The sequence below is a fragment of the Hippopotamus amphibius genome, chromosome 4 (assembly GCF_030028045.1).
Source record: "Hippopotamus amphibius kiboko isolate mHipAmp2 chromosome 4, mHipAmp2.hap2, whole genome shotgun sequence".
Lineage (NCBI taxonomy): Eukaryota > Metazoa > Chordata > Mammalia > Artiodactyla > Hippopotamidae > Hippopotamus > Hippopotamus amphibius.
This window is the reverse complement of record NC_080189.1, coordinates 151,941,035-151,959,355: the sequence shown is the minus strand read 5'-3', so window position 1 is coordinate 151,959,355 and position 18,321 is coordinate 151,941,035. Positions and strand designations below refer to the sequence as shown.

At 39.9% G+C, this 18,321-nt stretch overlaps 2 protein-coding genes across 3 annotated transcripts in view; both read right to left on the bottom strand.

Moving 5' to 3' along the window:
- The window catches only part of LOC130851156 (gametogenetin-like), a 47,366-nt gene extending 30,043 nt beyond the window's left edge, over nt 1–17,323 (bottom strand). Inside the window, exon 1 of the mRNA XM_057731051.1 lies at nt 16,741–17,323. Within this exon, the coding sequence (XP_057587034.1) occupies nt 16,741–17,281 (541 nt within the window). The 5' untranslated portion in view covers nt 17,282–17,323. The remainder of the gene's footprint in view (nt 1–16,740) is intronic.
- FUT8 (fucosyltransferase 8) overlaps nt 1–18,099 on the bottom strand; it is a 315,036-nt gene extending 296,937 nt beyond the window's left edge. For both annotated transcript variants that reach the window (XM_057731047.1, XM_057731050.1), the window contains exon 1: nt 17,987–18,099. The gene's annotated coding sequence lies outside the window, so the exon portion shown is untranslated. The remainder of the gene's footprint in view (nt 1–17,986) is intronic.
- Nucleotides 18,100–18,321: the final 222 nt, after the last annotated feature.

Below are 18,321 nucleotides of genomic sequence, written 5' to 3'. Positions count from 1 at the left end.
TATTTGCTACTGAAAAATATAAGTGGACCTGGACAGTTTCAGTCTGAGTTGTTCAAGGGTCAACTGTAGACTGAAAGCAGCTGCCCACTGAAGATTTACATTCTGAGGGTCAGGAACCTTAAAGAGAGCCTTTAATGTAAATTTTAGTCAGATTTTAAGTCTTCAATGCAAACGGTGCTCACTTTTCACCCTTCACATTTTCACCACTCTACTCACTCAAGCAAGGTAATTACAGATACATGTTATTTTCTGTCACTCTGGCTTTACACTGTGCATTCACTGATCTTCAATATCTGAAGAAAAGCAATAGCACATGCCAATAGGAAAAACACCCACATGCAGTAAGGATTAAAGTAAAAGTCTTATGAGTTGACAACACATAATACACTTCTAAGAAGTCTTTCTTCAGTTTGCCTTCCTGGAATGTCCCTACTTATTCTTAAATGTCAGTTCCTTTCAGTATAGATTTCCCCATTCATCACACCCTAGTAGAACTGCCTCTTCCTCCTCTCCCTCTATTACAGCAATTACAAAATTATAATTATTTATATGTTAGTAGTATTGAGAACCTAAACTTCTGTGGTAAAAAAAAAAAATTAGAAATAGAAAAGGGCAGATGAAGTAGAGAAACACTGTAGTAACAGAACTCACAGCTTGACAACTGAATGGATCTGATGGGGAATTCAAAGATAACTTAGAGTTCAAGTTTGAACTATGGGAGGGATAAATAGAGAAAGGAAAGTTAGAAAGAATAATACATTTTGGATGAAAGAAAATTCAGATGTGAGCACCATGTGCTTGACTGAATAACAAACAGGTGGAACTCTCAAGCCGGAAACTGAAGTTTAAGCACTTACTGTACGAGTCAGTTATCTGAAAGAGGTACTCAATGAAGTCAAAAAAAACCAGATAACATTATAAGGGAAAAAGTCTAGATTAAGAAAAATGTATAAGGCAAATACTTAATAAAGAAGTTGACCTTATGAATGAAAAGCAGGGTTGCTAGAATATATAGGAGAACCAGGAGGACAAAGTTATAAAGAAAAGCAAGGAGGAAAAGGGATTCACAGTGTCAAATCTGAAGAAATAAAAAGCAAAAACTAATACTAAGAAAAGTCTCCATTTGGCAGTTCAGAAGGTCACTGATAACAACAGCAAGAACAGTTTTACTGAAAAAGAAGGTAGTAGCATAGACATATATACACTACCAACTGTAAAATGGATAGCTAGTGGGAAGTTGCTGTATGACAAAGGGAGGTCAACTCGATGATGTGTGATGCCTTAGAGGGCCGGGATGGGGAGGGTGGGAGGGAGTCACAGGAGGGAGGGGATATGGGGATATATGTATAAATACAGCTGATTCACTTTGGTGTACCTCAAAAGCTGGTACAAAAGTGTAAAGCAATTATATTCCAATAAAGAGCTTAAAAAAAAAAGGTAGAAAAATTGAAACAATAGACATACTGCTTTTTCTTTGAGCTGTGGGTAATACCAAAAAAGCTGGGGGGGGCGGGAGGGGGGCGAGGGCAGGAGGTGGCAGAAAGAATAACGAAAGGTGGTTTGGGGTTGCCTTCTCATTTTTTAGGCCAGTAAAGTTGCTGTTAGGGTACACTGAAATTAGAATGATAAAGGAGTGAACTAATGAATCTATATATTCTAAAGGGTAGCAGGGATAAGAGTCATGAATTAGTCATGAAAGCCTAAGAGACACACGTTGACACCACATGTTACAGAGGAGGGGAAATCACACAATTTACAGATAAAGAAAAGCAAAAATGAGGAAGGCTCTGTTTGATGGTAAGATAAAGTAAGTGACATAACCTGCAAAGTCTGAGAGCAGTATACCGCTGGGGGTTAGGAAAGAGGTAGAAAAGGTCTGAAATAGCGCCTGTAGGAAGTCAATCAGAAAAGAATTGCTAACAAATATAAGTAAGTATTTTGGAGCACCCTTTAAAAGTTTTTTAAAACTTTTAAATTAATCATTTTTACTGCTTTAATGTGGTTCTGGTCTTGCTCTGATGCTCTGCTTAAATATCAAAGTAGTATTTGATTACTCAAGAAGTCCCTAATATCTATTTTCTTAAAGACAAGTATTTCAGAGAACTACATAAAGAACAAGAATTCTAAACCTAGAAACGGCTATACCTTCTGACAGCTGCTCATTTATTATTATGACTAAAAATTAAAATACCCTCGGAAAATACTAAGGATGATCATCTTTAATATTTTGAACCTTCAGAAGTTATAGAAAGAAGTGTCTCTTTACACTGAAATTTTTTCAATTACATAATTCATATTTAGGTATTTTACATGTAGTACAACTTCAGTGGGACATTTAAAAATACATGATATAGCATATATTCAAAAGAATATTGTTGCCATAAAAGTAGTCACCTTATAAACCTTTATACTTATTCCTAGAATGCTGCCACTGCATAAAAAGCTTTGGGTTTCAACTTTCGGAACTCCTTTTAAGTCTTAACACAATCTTTATAATATTGTCTAAAGTGACAAATCTTCATTCATTTAATATAGTTTAATTTGCAGATATTCTTGGTTATCATAGATGATTTATCTAAATTAAAAAAACCATTCTGAGCAAAAAGTGTGACTATAAAGCATGAAACAAATTTTCTTATGCTGCTCTAATGACACCATCAGTAAAATATATTTATAGCTACATTCCCCTCCTCCACAGTGCCTGCTCTGTGGTTTACCACTCATACCTTCTAGTATGCTGGGTGAAAATAAAAGTTCAATCATTTTATAGCCATACTTCCTACTAGTACAGATGATATAAGAAACTCTGATAGTTTCTAAGAGTCAAAATTATTGAATATTTGAAAGTAGTCACAGTACTCTTATTTTTAAATTTAGCTCATTGTTATTCAAGGCCCTATCCTTTATTATACTATACTGAAAATGCACAGTACCCCCTTGGCATATACCTGATACCAGCTTACTCAGTCAGTTGTCTATACCTGTACATATACACATATACACATGCACACTCCTATTTTTTAATTCCCTATATACACATTTTTTTCCTAATTTGCTACCTGAATGCTATCTGTCAGCTCTGCCTCCAGATGAGCCCTAGGACAGTCTTCCCAACAGCAGCCATATATTTCCTTTGGTTCTTCTTTGAAAAACAGTCTAATCCCACTTGGCTGCCTTGAGCCCAACTTGGCTCAAATTCAACTAAAACTGTTCCATCCCACCTTCTACTTCCAAAACAAAAGAAATAACTAAAAAGCATAATTTTTTCACATGTTCATAAGAAGCTTCAATCACTTTTAAAGCTCTACGTCTGACAATTACTCAACTCTGCCCTTATTCTCTTCAAAAGTCAATTATTAACTTGGCATTTAAGACTACCCCTATTCTCAAAGTTGTACACGTGAACTTAGAACGGCCCAGGAAAAATTTAATCAGCCATCTTGATTTTTCAAGGCAATCTCAAATTTGTCCATTGTGGAGTCATCTCTTAGATCATAAGCCTTGTTTTTGATTCAGAAAAAACATGTTGACATATGTTTTTATACTTAAAGGGAAGAGTCAAGGTACATTCTAGGGAAAGGTCAGTGAATGTCTACCCAGGTGTGACAACTGGAATATAAGAAAATCAAAATAATTCATTTTATGGAGAAAGAATCAGAGGCCCAGAGAGGACAAATGACTTACCCAAGTTTACACACTTGTGTGGCAGAGCCAACACTAGTATCCTAGTCTCCTAATTCCAAGTTCAAAGCTTTTCTACTTTATCCATTCTTTCAAATTACTAAGCAGGGTCATACTAAATGGAAAGAGCCAGACACAAAAGACCACATACTGTATGATTCCATTAATAGCAAATTTCTAGACATGGCAAAACTATAGAGACAAAAATACAGACAAGTAGTTGCCTGGAGCTGGGGGTAGGAACACAGGTTGGGCAAACAGACAAGAGGAAGCTTTCTGGAAAGTGAAAGTGTTCTAAAACTGGATTGTGGTAACTGTTGTACAACTGTATAAATTTACTAAAACTTGAATTGTGAATTTTAAAGTATATAGATTATCCTTCAATAAAGCTATCCAAAAAATTACTAAACAAGAACTCAGATTTAAGCTTTACATCTGTGGAGCTCTCAGAAAATTTTGTCAAAAACATCACAAAAAACACGAAGAAACCAGCCTTTTTCCAAATTTCAGATCCTTTTCCCTTCAGAATGTCCAAAAGTTAGGTACCTTGCTTTCTAACGTTACATTTGCCATGGAAAGAGAAAATGACAGATACTATGCAAATATACACAGAAGAAATGTGCATGATTCCTGTAAAAATACTTTAGCTACTGATCATTATTTCCTTTTACACAGGATTCTGCATGGCTCTAAATGAACCTCTGCAGACAGTTACAGAATAGAGGATGTGCTCTTTTATCTGTTATCTGACAAACTGCTCCAAAACAATTCTTTGGTGATTTCATTTTCACCATTATAATCTGTGCCATTATAAACACTAATAAGAGTCTTTTTCTTAGGAGGAACCATTCCTAATTGCATATTAGCAAGTTTCTTTAGTTTATTATTTGTACATCCTTTTTAGGTATACATCTCTTCAGCCGACTCAGCACAATGAGCATAGTCTTCATTTATTTACAAATTAAAAATAACATTATAAAAAAATAACATTATATCTCTCATTCTATGAATGCTTTACACCTATAAGTATCAAGCTGATACTTCTCCTGTTTGGACCTTAAAAATAAACAGTTTTAATTAGCAAAGGCCCAGAAGTCCGTAATCCTGTCAGAGGACGCAGTCAGGATTACTCAGTAAACCTACATTTCTCATGCCAATGAGGCTCATTTTCCGATGCTAAGGAACAACGTTTTGGTCCAAGAGCTTCAATTACCACCTTTCTAAACCCTAGTTTCACTAAACTTTCTAAAAGAGAAAGAAAAATCTGAAACTTATAAAAAGAAAACAAAATACTTACCCTGGCTTAAGCTCTAATTTTAAAGAACAGGTTTTCTCAAAATTACAATCTTTTGCCATTTGGTAACTGACTAAATTAAGTAGTTATTCACAAAATGCAAGACACACAAAAAATAATAATCTTCACTGAATATATCTCTTTCAGGTACAAGTACAATTCCATGTATTAAAGAAACTGAATCAGTCAGATCTCTAATGATTAGGGACCTAATTACCAAATATACACTTTCTCCTTGTGAACTTTCCACAATAACTGGCTTACATCTGCTAAAACTACTCCCATGAATGGAGAACACTTCTGTCCATTTTCGTTTCAGAGTTGAGTATCTTCAATGGACACAGGTTTTAATTGTTTGGGGCTTTTTTTTTAACATTACTGAAATAAGGGGCACAAAGAAGGTGAAGCGGTATTCTAAAAACAACTCCTTATAGTCAGAAACTCCATAGATGAAGATAGGAATAACAGAGGATGCATGAGACTGCATTCCAAGAAATTGGAAGAAAGAATTACCATATATGAAATAGTAAGAACAACAATAATGTGACTGATACAGGACTCTTAACAATGAACCAACATCTCCCATAGCCCTTTTTATACGGAGTTACAAAATCATTTTTAATAAATAATATTAAACCCCACATCAACTGAATTTCTTCCAGTCTCTTGCCTACTGTTGCAAAAGAACATGAAATCATTATAATAAACTTATTGTAACATAAAAGCTAATGTTTTACCAGGAAACTCAAGGGGAAAAATATCCTACAAAGATGGTAAACTCCCACATTTTCCACTACTGTTGGGAGAGGAAAGACGACAAACAGCGAGAAGAAGTGGATGGAGGGGAAAAAACTGAATAAGAAATCTCCCTAACCTCCAAATAAAGCAGGCTCATCAACCAGTACACCCCCGCCCCCCACCAATCTCCCTCCCTTCACTGGCTGTCCCAAACATACCTAACGCTGAGACAATGGATGGAATATAAAAGCTACAAACTATATTTTTTCACCTTTATTACTTATCAAGATATTACAATAAATTATATTTCAAAAATTGTGAAAGTGATTTTAAAAACTAGCTTACAGAATGTTAACTTAAGTAAATAACTTAATAACATTGGTATGCTTTTACCGTTTGATGGTTTGTAAATATTTTTACTATAGGCAAATTTATTCTGGCTCTAGATATTAATGGCATATTAAATAGCATTTATCTCATCTAAGGGATATAATGTAAATAACCAGCCATAAGTTGGTAAAAATTTAAAACTCATTCATGGTTCATTAACAGTCTTAAATGAATAAGAAGATTTACACAGACACAAAACAGGTTCATTTTAGTTGTATATTTGAGGTAAATCAAACAGAACAATCTCCCATTTTCATTTACTTTTGTTCATTTATAATCAGAAAGTTACAGCATTTAAAGTTCATATCATGTAACGCCTCTCATAACTCAGATTCTAAAATAAGTATTAGCTTAATTTCCCATTTACATTGAAGATTAATATCAACATTTTATTTTATAATGTGAGCTTTATTTACACTAACCAGTCATAGAGACTGTGAAAAGTAGAAATGTTAAGTCTGATCTTCTTAACATAAATGTTAAGTCACGTTTACACAGTTTATCCCTGAATCAATTTAATTTTAAAAACACCAAAGTTTTAAGATATAACAAATACAGGGAGCATTTCGGTAGTGATCTTTAAAGTTTTATTCCACTGCTGTAATGAAGAGGTTATACTACAGAACCAATGCCAAAGAAAAGAGAATGATAGCAAAGGCAAGTTTGAATTACATCTGTACCAGCCTTATACTGATATAATTTGTCGATTTTTTAACGATTTAAAATTCAACACAAATTTCCATGACATTTTCAGACCAAAAAAACTATCACAAAGATATTTTTAAAAAGTACTAATGAATGTGGTATTGGGTTTTAGCAAATGAAGTCTATTTTTTAAAAAACATAAATGAAGTTAACCCTGTAGGTCTACTTTCTGTAAAGAGTATGACTAACTCTTATATTGAACTACATGGCATTGAACTATATGGCATAACCCCATAGGCCCTATGTGCTCTTCTTCCATTAAAAGCAAAATCTAGTGGAAGAATCAACATGGCAGAGTAGGAGGACTTGCGCTCACTCCCTCTTGCATGAGCACTGGAATTATAACTAACTGCTGAACAACCAACAACAGAAAGACACTGGAACTCACCAAAAAAAACCACCCCACATCCAGAGACAAAGGAGAAGCCACAATGAGACGGTAGGAGGGGCGCAATCGCCTTACAATCAAATCCCATAAATGCTGGATGGGTAACTCACAAGCTGGAGAACAGTTATACCACAGGAGTCCTGAGGGTTCTAAGACACACGTCAGGTTTCCAAACCTGGGGGTCCAGCAACGGGAGGAGGAATCCCTAGAGAATCAGACTTTGAAAGCCAGCGGGATTTGATTGCAGAACCTCCACAGGACTGGGAGAAACGGAGACTCCACTCTTGGAGGGCACACAGGAAAGTGTTCTCACCAGGACCCAGGGGGAAGGAGCAGTTGACCCCATAGGAGACTGAACCAGACCCACCTGCTGGTGTTGGAGGGTTGCCTGCAGAGGTGGGGGGCAGCTGTGGCTCATCAAGGAGACAGGAGCACTGGCAGCAGGGGTTCTGAGAAGTGCTCATTGGCATGAGCCCTCCCAGAGTCCACCATTAGCTCCACCAAAGAGCCTGTAAGCTCCAGTGCTGGGTCGCCTCAGGCCAAACGACCACCAGGGTGGGAACACAGCCCCACCCATTGGCAGACAAGCAGATTAAAGTGTCATTGAGCTCCACCTACCAAATTGGGTTAAAGTTTTACTGAGCTCCACCCACCCAGCCCAACCCACCATCAGTCCCTCCCATCAGGAAGCACCCACCAGCCTCCTAGACAGCTTCCTCCACAGGAGGGCAGACAGCAGAATCAAGCAGTATCAGCAGTATTTCAACTTGTGGAAGTGAAAATCAGAGCCACAGAAAGATAGAGAAAATGAAAAGGCAAAAGACTTTGTACCAGATGAAGGCACAAGATAAAACACCAGATAAACTACTAAATGAAGCAGAGATAGGCACTCTTCCGGAAAAAGAATTCAGAATCATGATGGTGAAGATGATCCAGGACTGTGAAAAAAGATTGGATGCAAAGATCGAAAACTTGCAAGAAAAGTTTACCAAAGACCTAGAAGAATTAAAGAACAGAGATATGCAACACAATGACTGAAATGAAAAATACACTAGAAGGAACCAATAGCAGATTAACTGAGGCAGAAGGATGAATAAGTGACCTGGAAGACAGAACGGTCATAATCACTGATGCAGAAAAGAATAAAGAAAAAAGAATGAAAAGAACTGAAGACAGCCTAAGAGACCTCTGGGACAATGGTAAATGCACCAACATTCGCATTATAGGGGTCCCAGAAGGAGAAGAGAGAGAGAAAGGACCTGAGAAAATACTGGAAGAGATTATAGTTGAAAACTTCCCTAACATGGGAAAAGAAATAGCTACCCAAGTGCAGGAAGCACAGAGAGTCCCTGGCAGGATAAACCCAAGGAGAAACATGCCAAGACATATAGTAGTCAAATAGACAAAAATTAAAGACAGAGAAAAGTCATTAAAAGCAACAAGGGAAAAATGACAAATAACATACAAGGGAACTCCCATCAGGTTAACAGCTGATTTCTCAGCAGAAACTCTGCAAGCCAGAAGGGACTGGCATGATATATTTCAAGTGATGAAAGGGAAGAACCTACAACCTAAAATACTCTACCCAGCAAGGATCTCACTCAGATTCGACGGAGAAATCAAAAGCATTACAGACAAGCAACAGCTAAGAGAATTCAGCACCAGCAAACCAGCCTTACAATAAATGCTAAAGGAACTTCTCTAAGCGGGAAACGTAAGAGAAGAAAAGGACCTACAAAAATAAAAACAAAACAATTAAGAAAATAGTAATAGGAACATACATATCAATAATTACCTTGAATGTCAATAGACTAAATGTACCAACCAAAAGACACAGACTGGCTGAATGGATACAAAAACAAGACCCATTTATGCTGTCTCCAAGAGACCCACTTCAGACCTAGGGACACATACAGAATGAAAGTGAGGGGATGGAAAAAGATATTCCATGCAAATGGAAATCAAAAGAAAGCTGGAGTAGCGATACTCATATCAAATAAAATAGACTTTAAAATAAAAAATCTTACAAGAGACAAGAAAGGACACTACATAAAGATTGAGGGATCAATCCAAGAAGAAGAGATAACAATTATAAATAGATATGCACCCAATATAGGAGCACCTCAATACATAAGGCAAATGCTAACAACTATGAAAGAGGAAATCGACAGTAATAACACAATCATAGTGGGGGACTTTAACACCCCACTTACACCAACGGACAGATCATCCACACAGAAAATTAATAAGGAAACACAAGCTTTAAATGACACAATAAATCAGCTTGAGTTAATAGATATCTATAGGACATTACATTCAAAAACAGAAGATTACACATTCTTCTCAAGTGCACATGGAACATTCTCCAGGAGAGATCACATTTTCGGTCATAAATCAAGCCTTGGTAAAGTCAAGAAAATTGAAATCGTATCAAGCATCTTTTCTGACCACAACACTATGAGATTAGAAATCAATTACAGGAAAAAAACTGTAAAAAACACAAACACATGGAGGCTAAACAATACGCTAGTAAATAACCACGAGAGCACTGAAGAAATCAAAGAGGAAATCAAAAAATACCTAGAGACAAATGACAATGAAAACACAACGATCCAAAACCTATGGGATGCAGCAAAGGCAGTTCTAAGAGGGAAGTTTATAGCGATACAATCCTACCTCAAGAAATAAGAAAAATCCCAAATAAACAATCTAACCTTACACCTAAAGAAACCAGAGAAAGAAGAGCAAACAAAACCCAAAGTTAGTAGAAGGAGAAAAGTCATAAAGATCAGAGCAGAAATAAATGAAATAGAGACAAAGAAAACAATAGCAAAAATCAATAAAACGAAAAGCTGGTTCTTTGAGAAGATAAATAAAATCAATAAACCTCTAGCAAGACTCATCAAGAAAAAGAGGGAGAGGACTCAAATCAATACAATTAGAAATGAAACAGGAGAAGTTACAATGGACACCGCAGAAATAAAAAGCACCATCAGAGATTACTACAAGCAACTATATGCCAATAAAACGGACAACCTGGATGAAATGGACAGATTCTTAGAAAAGTATAACCTTCCAAGACTGAATCAGGAAGACACAGAAAATATGAACAGACCCATCACAAGGAATGAAATTGAAACTGTGATTAAAAATCTCCCAACAAACAAAAGTCCAGGACCAGATGGAGTCACAGGTGAATTTTATCAAACATTTAGAGAAGAGCTAACACCCAACCTTCTCAAGCTCTTCCAAAACATTGCAGAGGAAGGAACACTCCCAAACTCATTTTATGAGGCCACCATCACCCTGATACCAAAACCAGACAAAGATACTACAAAAAAAGAAAACTACAGACCAATATCACTGATGAATTTAGATACAAAAATCCTCAACAAAATACTAGCCAACAGAATCCAACAATACATTAAAAGGATCATACACCATGATCAAGTGGGGTTTATCCCTGGAATGCAAGGATTCTTCAATATACGCAAATCAATCAATGTGATACACCATATTAACAACCTGAAGGATAAAAACCACATGATCATCTCAATAGATGCAGAAAAAGCTTTTGACAAAATTCAACACCGATTTACGATAAAAACTCTCCAGAAGGTGGGCATAGAGGGAACCTACCTCAACATAATAAAGGCCATATATGACAAACCCACAGCAAACATCATTCTCAATGGTGAAAAACTGGAAGCATTCCCTCTAAGATCAGGAACAACACAAGGATGTCCACTCTCACCACTACAATTCAACATAGTTTTGGAAGTCCTTGCCACAGCAATCAGAGAAGAAAAAGAAATAAAAGGAATCCAAATTGGAAATGAGGTCAAACTGTCACTGTTTGCAGATGACATGATACTATACATAGAAAATCCTAAAGGGCCACCAGAAAACTACGTGAGCTAATCAATGAATTTGGCAAAGTTGCAGGATACAAAATTAACACACAGAAATCTCTTGCATTCCTTTACACCAACAATGAAAGATCAGAAAGAGAAATGAAGGAAACAATCCCATTCACCATAGTCACAAAAAGAATAAAATACCTAGGAATAAACCTAACCAAGGAGGTAAAAGACCTGGACTCAGAAAACTATAAGACACTAATGAAAGAAATCAAAGATGACACAAACAGATGGAGGGACATACCATGTTCTTGGATTGGAAGAATCAACATTGAGAAAATGACTATACTACCCAAAACTATTTACAGATTCAATGCAATGCTGATCAAATTACCAATGGCATTTTTCACAGAACTAGAATAAGAAATTTTACGATTTGCATGGAAATGCAAAAGACCCCAAATAGCCAAAGCAATCTTGAGAAGGAAAGATGGAGTTGGTAAAATCAGGCTTCCCGACTTCATGCTATACTACAAGGCTACAGTGATCAAGAGAGTATGGTACTGGCACAAAAACAGAAACAGTGATCAATGGAACAGGATAGAAAGCCCAGAGATAAACTACGGTCAACTAATCTATGACAAAGGAGGCAAGGATATACAATGGAGAAAAGGCAGCCTCTTCAATAAGTGGTGCTGGGAAAACTGGACAGCTACATGTAAAAGAATGAAATTAGAACACTCCCTAACACCATACACAAAAATAAACTCAAAATGGATATAAGACCTAAATGTAAGGCCAGACACTATAAAACTCCTGGAGGAAAACATAGGAAGAACACTCTTCGACGTAAATAACAGCAAGATCTTTTTTGATCCACCCCCTAGAATGGAAATAAAACAAAAATAAATAAGTGGGACCTAATGAAACTTCAAAGCTTCTGCACAGCAAAGGAAACTATAAGCAAGATGAAAAGACAACCCTCAGAAAGGGAAGAAACATTTGCAAACGAATCAACAGACAAAGGACTAATCTCCAAAATATATAAACAGTTTATCCAGCTCAATATCAGAAAAACAAACAACCCAATCAAAAAATGGGCAGAAGACCTAAATAGGTGTTTCTCCAAAGAAGACATACAGATGGCCAAGAAGCACATGAAAAGCTGCTCAACAGCGCTAATTATTAGAGAAATGCAAATCAAAACTACAATGAGGTATCACCTCACACTGGTTAGAATGGGCATCATCAGAAAATCTACAAACAGTAAATGCTGGAGAGGGTGTAGAGAAAAAGGAAAGCTCTTACATTGCTGGTGGGAATGTAAATTGATACAGCCACTATGGAGAACAGTATGGAGGTTCCTTGCAAAACTAAAAATAGAACTACTGTATGACCCAGCAATCCCACTACTGGGCATATACAGAGAGAACACCATGATTTAAACAGACACATGCACTCCAATGTTCACTGCAGCACTATTTACAATAGCCAGGACGTGGAAGCAACCTAAATGTCCATTAACAGATGAATCAATAAAGAAGATGTGGTACATACATACAATGGAATATTACTCAGCTGTGAAAAGCAATGAAACTGGGACATTTTTAGAGACATGGATGGACCTAGAGACTGTCATACAGAGTGAAGTGAGTCAGAAAGAGAAAAACAAATATTGTATATTAACACATATATGTGGACTATAGAAAAATGGTACAGATCAACTGGTTTGCAAGGCAGAAACAGAGACACAGATGTAGAGAACAAACATATGGACACCAAGTGGGGAAAGCAGGGAGGGTTGTGGGGGGAATGAATTCAGAGATTGGGATACCAAATTGTACACTCTAAATATATGAAGTTTATTGTAAAAAATAAAAAATAAAGTTAAAAAAAAAAAAAGGAAAATCTACAGTATTATATAAAGTCCATATGGGCTACATGCTTAGAATATTGTACAGATTGATACAAAGCCATTTAATCTAGAAAGAAAAGCTATGCCAAGTGAGTGACATTGTTCATTTTATTGGTTTGAGTCCTAATTATTTCAAGGAGAAAATTGTGGGATGATGGAGGACGGCTGGAGAAGGGGAGATGTAGGCAAGAGAGTAGAATGTAGAGAGAAAGGAAGGTTGAGACTTGAGACTAATCTGTTAAAAAAAAAATATATATATATATATGTATATGTGTGTGTGTATCTTAAATGCATACACATCCCCATATAACATTCTTCTGTTCAGAATTTTAAAATGATTTTTTTAATCAGTTGTAAATATCTCTTATCTTTAAACATGTTTGTCTCATTATAACAAACTACAATTTAATAACAATTCAAACTGCAAAGCCGTATACTATATGGTACAGAAATACAGCCAGAGAATCATCAAGAGGAGAACGAAGGCAAACCCTGTATTGGTCCTCTAAATCCTACACCTGTGATACTACTGTTGACTCCGTAAGACTGGAAGTTGATATCTCATCTGAAAAGTACCAATAGGACCAGTACTGATGCAGAGTAGAAAATTACTGTAAAAGTAATGCTTCTAATTTCAGAGTTGTTTAGAATCTTAGTTTTGTTTTATTTTTAAGTAAAGAAACTTATTTACATGTTTATTTTTATATTTACTCTTATGATTATGAAATAAAAACACTTTCTTTTACTTTTATAAATGCTCCATAATATGAAATGGGTGTGTTTACCATCTAATTAAACCAAGAGACTTACTAAATTTACAGTAAATCAAAAATAACCGTAAGAAATGAAAAAAGATATACAAAAATATTCTAGAATGTCTTATAAAACTGATTACAGCATCAACCCCTTACATACAGTAAACACCTCACTATTCCGTATCTGAGATATTTTAATTGCTTTCAAATAATCTACTTTTTATTTTACCAGCACTGAATTCTATTTACACAATGAAGAGCAGTGGAGAACAGCCAAACCACTATGCTCAGAAAACTATATATTCTAATGATTTTAACATATACACTATCAACTCTAGCCTTGAATTTGAAGAATATGTGAACTGTGAGAAGTAAAATCAAAACCTGATTACAGTTCAGAAACCTAAATAACGTACCACAGATCAAAAAATAACTGCTTCATATTCAAAGGCACAAGTTCAATTTCATAGATCGGCTGGACTCAATGCATTATATTGCAGGAGAGAGAGGTTAAGAAGTGACCTTGGGATCCTGCTCTCTAGATGTCTGAAGGACCTATTTCTTTACTAAAAGTATCTCTACTTTTGATAAATACCTAGCTTACTACACACCTGATATCTTTGCTCTCATAAGACTCTACTTGAAGCTCTTTGGAAATTTTAGGACTGTAGATATTATAAAGAAAAAATTTAAGAAGATGCAACATGCACAAAGGGTCAACATATACTCCCTCCTTTCTGATGCAATGCACAAGAAAGTTAAGAAACTACTATTATACACCCTTAAGTTTGGGGACATATTTTCAGAGATTTTACATGAGAAATTCAATAAACCTTACATATTTACTTTCCATTATTTCAGATCAGGAAAAAAATTTAACTAATTTGTAATATACAATATTTATATTCCACAAATAACTATATACAGATATATGTCCATATTAATTCCCTCACTCTTTTAACTAAAAATTAAGTTTATGCTTCTTCTGGTCATAAAAATCCAGTTTGGGGTGTTTTAAAAGTTCGACTATATACTAAGCCATGCTTTGCTGTGGCACTAGCTCCCCCTCCAGACCAACCTACTGATATAACTGCACTTAAAAAAATAAACAAGTAAGGAACACAAGTTTTTCCAAGCCACTAGCAATTTCAAAATAAAATTTGTAACCAAAAACTGCAGAATGTAATCAGAAGTACTGTTTTTTCGATTCTACGTCTCAAATAAAACTGACTTGTAGGAAAACAACTTCAAGTGACTATTTCAATTTAAGAATATCCTAAAATACAATCTATATAATGCTGTATTTCATGGAAATTATTTTGAATCACTATCCTAATAAACCACAACATACTCTTCACGTTAACTCACTACTTGATCAAAGGCACATTTTTGCATCTGTTTCTGCAATCCATGCAACTTTCATTCCAGCTGCTCAGCAGTTCAAGTAGAATTCTCAGTTTATAAAGCAGGAAAAAGAAAACTCATGTCTCCAAACCATCCTTCTATGTTCCTTAAATCGTATTCATTTCTAACTCCCTGCATTTTCACATACTAAGCTGTAAAATTACAATTTCAAATGTTTGAATTCCCACCCTATCCTTACTATTGTAGTAGTTATAAATCAAGTAATTAAGACTTTGTATACACACTTTATGGTATATTTCACAAGGCTAGCAATGTACACACCCTTATTATACAGCATAGGATTTTAGGTTAATTTCAAGTTATCTTGAAGAAGAGAGAATACAGCTTATTCCATTATTTCAGTATAACTCTATAGTGCTGCAAATTTCTCTCCTAAAATGTTTTCTATATGAAGCACCCTTTAAAAGAAGTATGCATAAAAACAAAATTTAATCAATAAATACTTAACCCTAAGAATAAGATGGGGAAAAAAACTATAAACTTGGCCTGCAGTTCCTAAAGAGAGCCAAGCCAAAGTTCAATCAGTTACTTGTGATGAGTTTAACTGTAAACTGATAGAAAACTTCTGTAGAAATTTGGTCTGCATTACCTTGAGGTTTGGGGTTTCTTTAGGTGCTTCCGCCTTTCCCAGGTCCACTTTCTTTAGTTGGCTTAAGTCAACTGTAAATTAACTCAAACACGGGAAGAAAAAAACAACGCTTCTTCCTACCTCTCTCCAAGGCCTCAATCAAAAGTCTAATATACGCCAAAATGCTAAAGCTCACCACGGATAAATTCTAACCATGACACTGCCATTTAACTTAAGAAATACACTGCGTCTCTGACGTTCTGTGGCTGAGGAATGCAAACCCCACTGCGAGAGGAAAAACAGGTGCTGCACGCGACAGCCCACTCACTCTTGCAGGACAAACCTCCTTTAATAAATATGGACTCATTTAACCTTCCCAAATAAGTTTAGATGCTCTAAAGCCGCCAGCTCATCATTTTCACATCAAACGGGGGGTGCAGCAGCACTCACACCGTGAACTGCCCTGGCACTGGCCCCTCGCCGGGAGCGGGTCTTTGCACGGGTCCACTCCCCGATTTCCAGCCGGAGCACCCCTCACGAAAGCCCCTAACGCACAAGCATGTTCCTCCCCACTGTCTGACGCCAGGGAGCGAGTTGCTGGCGAAACGGCAGGCAGGTGTGGAGGAGAGAAGAGGGACACCTCCCACCCCCGCCCCCATCCCTTCTCCTCTCCTCTGCTTCGGCCCCTGCCCTAACCAAGGATGCGCGACGCCGAGGGCAGCGGCCGCGCCGCCCCATGTCCCGGCCGGGGCGGCAGGCGCCCCTAGTCCCCTGCCCGCGCCCCCCAGGCCGCGCAAAGGCACCCACCAAAGGGTCCCGGGGGGGGGGGGGTCGGTCCCTCCCCACTTTCCCCGGAGCCGCTGGGTGAGCAGCAGCAGTGGCAGCAACAGGCCCGGGGGTCGCCCGGGGAAAAAGAGCAGCGACGGCCGGCAGGCACCTCCCCGGAGCCTCCCGAGACCCCGCACTTGCCCAGCCCCTGACCCCGAGGCGCGCGGGGCCCGGCTCCCCAACGCCCCCTTACCCGAGGCGGGAGCAGAGGCGGCCTCCGCCGCTCCCCAGTCGCCGCCGCCGCTGCAGCCCTCAGCCGCAGCTGCCCCGCGCTGAGGAAGTGGGAGGGGTGGCGGGGTGGAGGATGCTACTCGCGACTGAAGGGAGCGGAAGGAACGGAAACAGCAACCGCCGCCGCCGCCGCCGCTGCTTAACGGAGCCTTCGGCGCCACTGACTGAGGGAGAGCGCGAGGCGGCGCGAGCCAAGCAGTCGCTGACAGCGCGAGACCGAGCGCGAGCCGGGTCCCGGGCGCGCGACCCCGAGCGGCGCCGGCCCCATTCCGCGAGGAGAGGAAGGGGACGCGCCGGCCGGGGACGGGGAGGGGGCGGCGGGGGGCGGGGGCCCGGAGCCGAGGGAACCCGGCTACTCGGGTCGGCCGGAGATAACACGCGCACGCGCCGGGGCGGCTCTGACGGCCAGCGCAGGCGGGGAAGCCTCGGCTAGCGCCGGCGTGCGCGCGCGAATGGGGGCGCGCGCCCCTCAGCGTTCCAGGCTTCTGGGAGAAGTCGCGCATGCGCTGGTCGCTGCCTGCTACGGGGACCCCGGCATGTGCCAGGGCTTCTCCCCGCCCCCTTCTCGCCGCGCCCGCGGAGAGCGTAGCCGCAGCATCCACCGCCCGGCTGAGTCGCGGGCCACAGCGGGACCGGGAGACTTCCAGCAGGGCAGCAGCTGTGCGCGCGGGCGCCGGCTCCGACTCGAGCGCAGGCCGCCCTCTGCCGCCTGAAGGCCGGAGGCTGACGAGGGAGCGAGCGGAGCCGGGCTCCCCACTCCCGGGAGCGCCACCTCCAGGGAATGCCACAGTCTCGACCGCCGGGAAACCGACTGGCCCGCGCCAGTCCGGCCCGCGGCCCTAAGGAGCGCTAGTATTGGAGATCCGGAGCAGGCTCCTTGCTACTTTTCAGGAGTGGCCGCTGCTGCTCAGCCCCTGAAGCCCACCCAGGTCTGGCCGCTCCGCTGCAGCTCGCAGCACGATCATAGCATGGCATCGCACCCACATGCGGCTAGCGAAGCCCTGTTGTATCTTGTGAGCTGGTCTTCCACATTCGCCCCAACAGAAAGCCCCCCCCCCCCCCCCGCCAGACCCCCGCAGCAAGGGCCTGAGTTCGGTGCCTGGCCTCTCCCCCGCCCCGCGGCCGCAACAGCCCCTCCGAGGCGGAAGTTTATTCAGCACGGGAAAGAGACCACGGGGGTGGGAGCTTTTCCCTAGGATGCTTCCTACCCGCTCGGGACTCGGGACATTCCTGGCGCCCGCGATGCAGAGTAGTGGGCCGAAGGGCTAGCCCAGTCCAGCTCAGAAGGCGAGCTGAGCGGGAGGACTCGAGCGCGCCGCCGAGGCACACAAAGTAGTTGCGGACCGAGGGGGTGCCACGGAGGCCAATCAGAGATGCGAGCAGCGTGAGTGGAGTGTGAGATGGCCAATCAGAGGGCGGGAGGATGAGCTTCCCGTACCGAACTCTTCCCTGTAGCCTCTGGACCCAGATCCCAAGCCTGGGGTACGATACCTCGGGAAAGGAAGTGGTGCCCTAAAGACAAGAATTTGTTTCTCTAGACTTG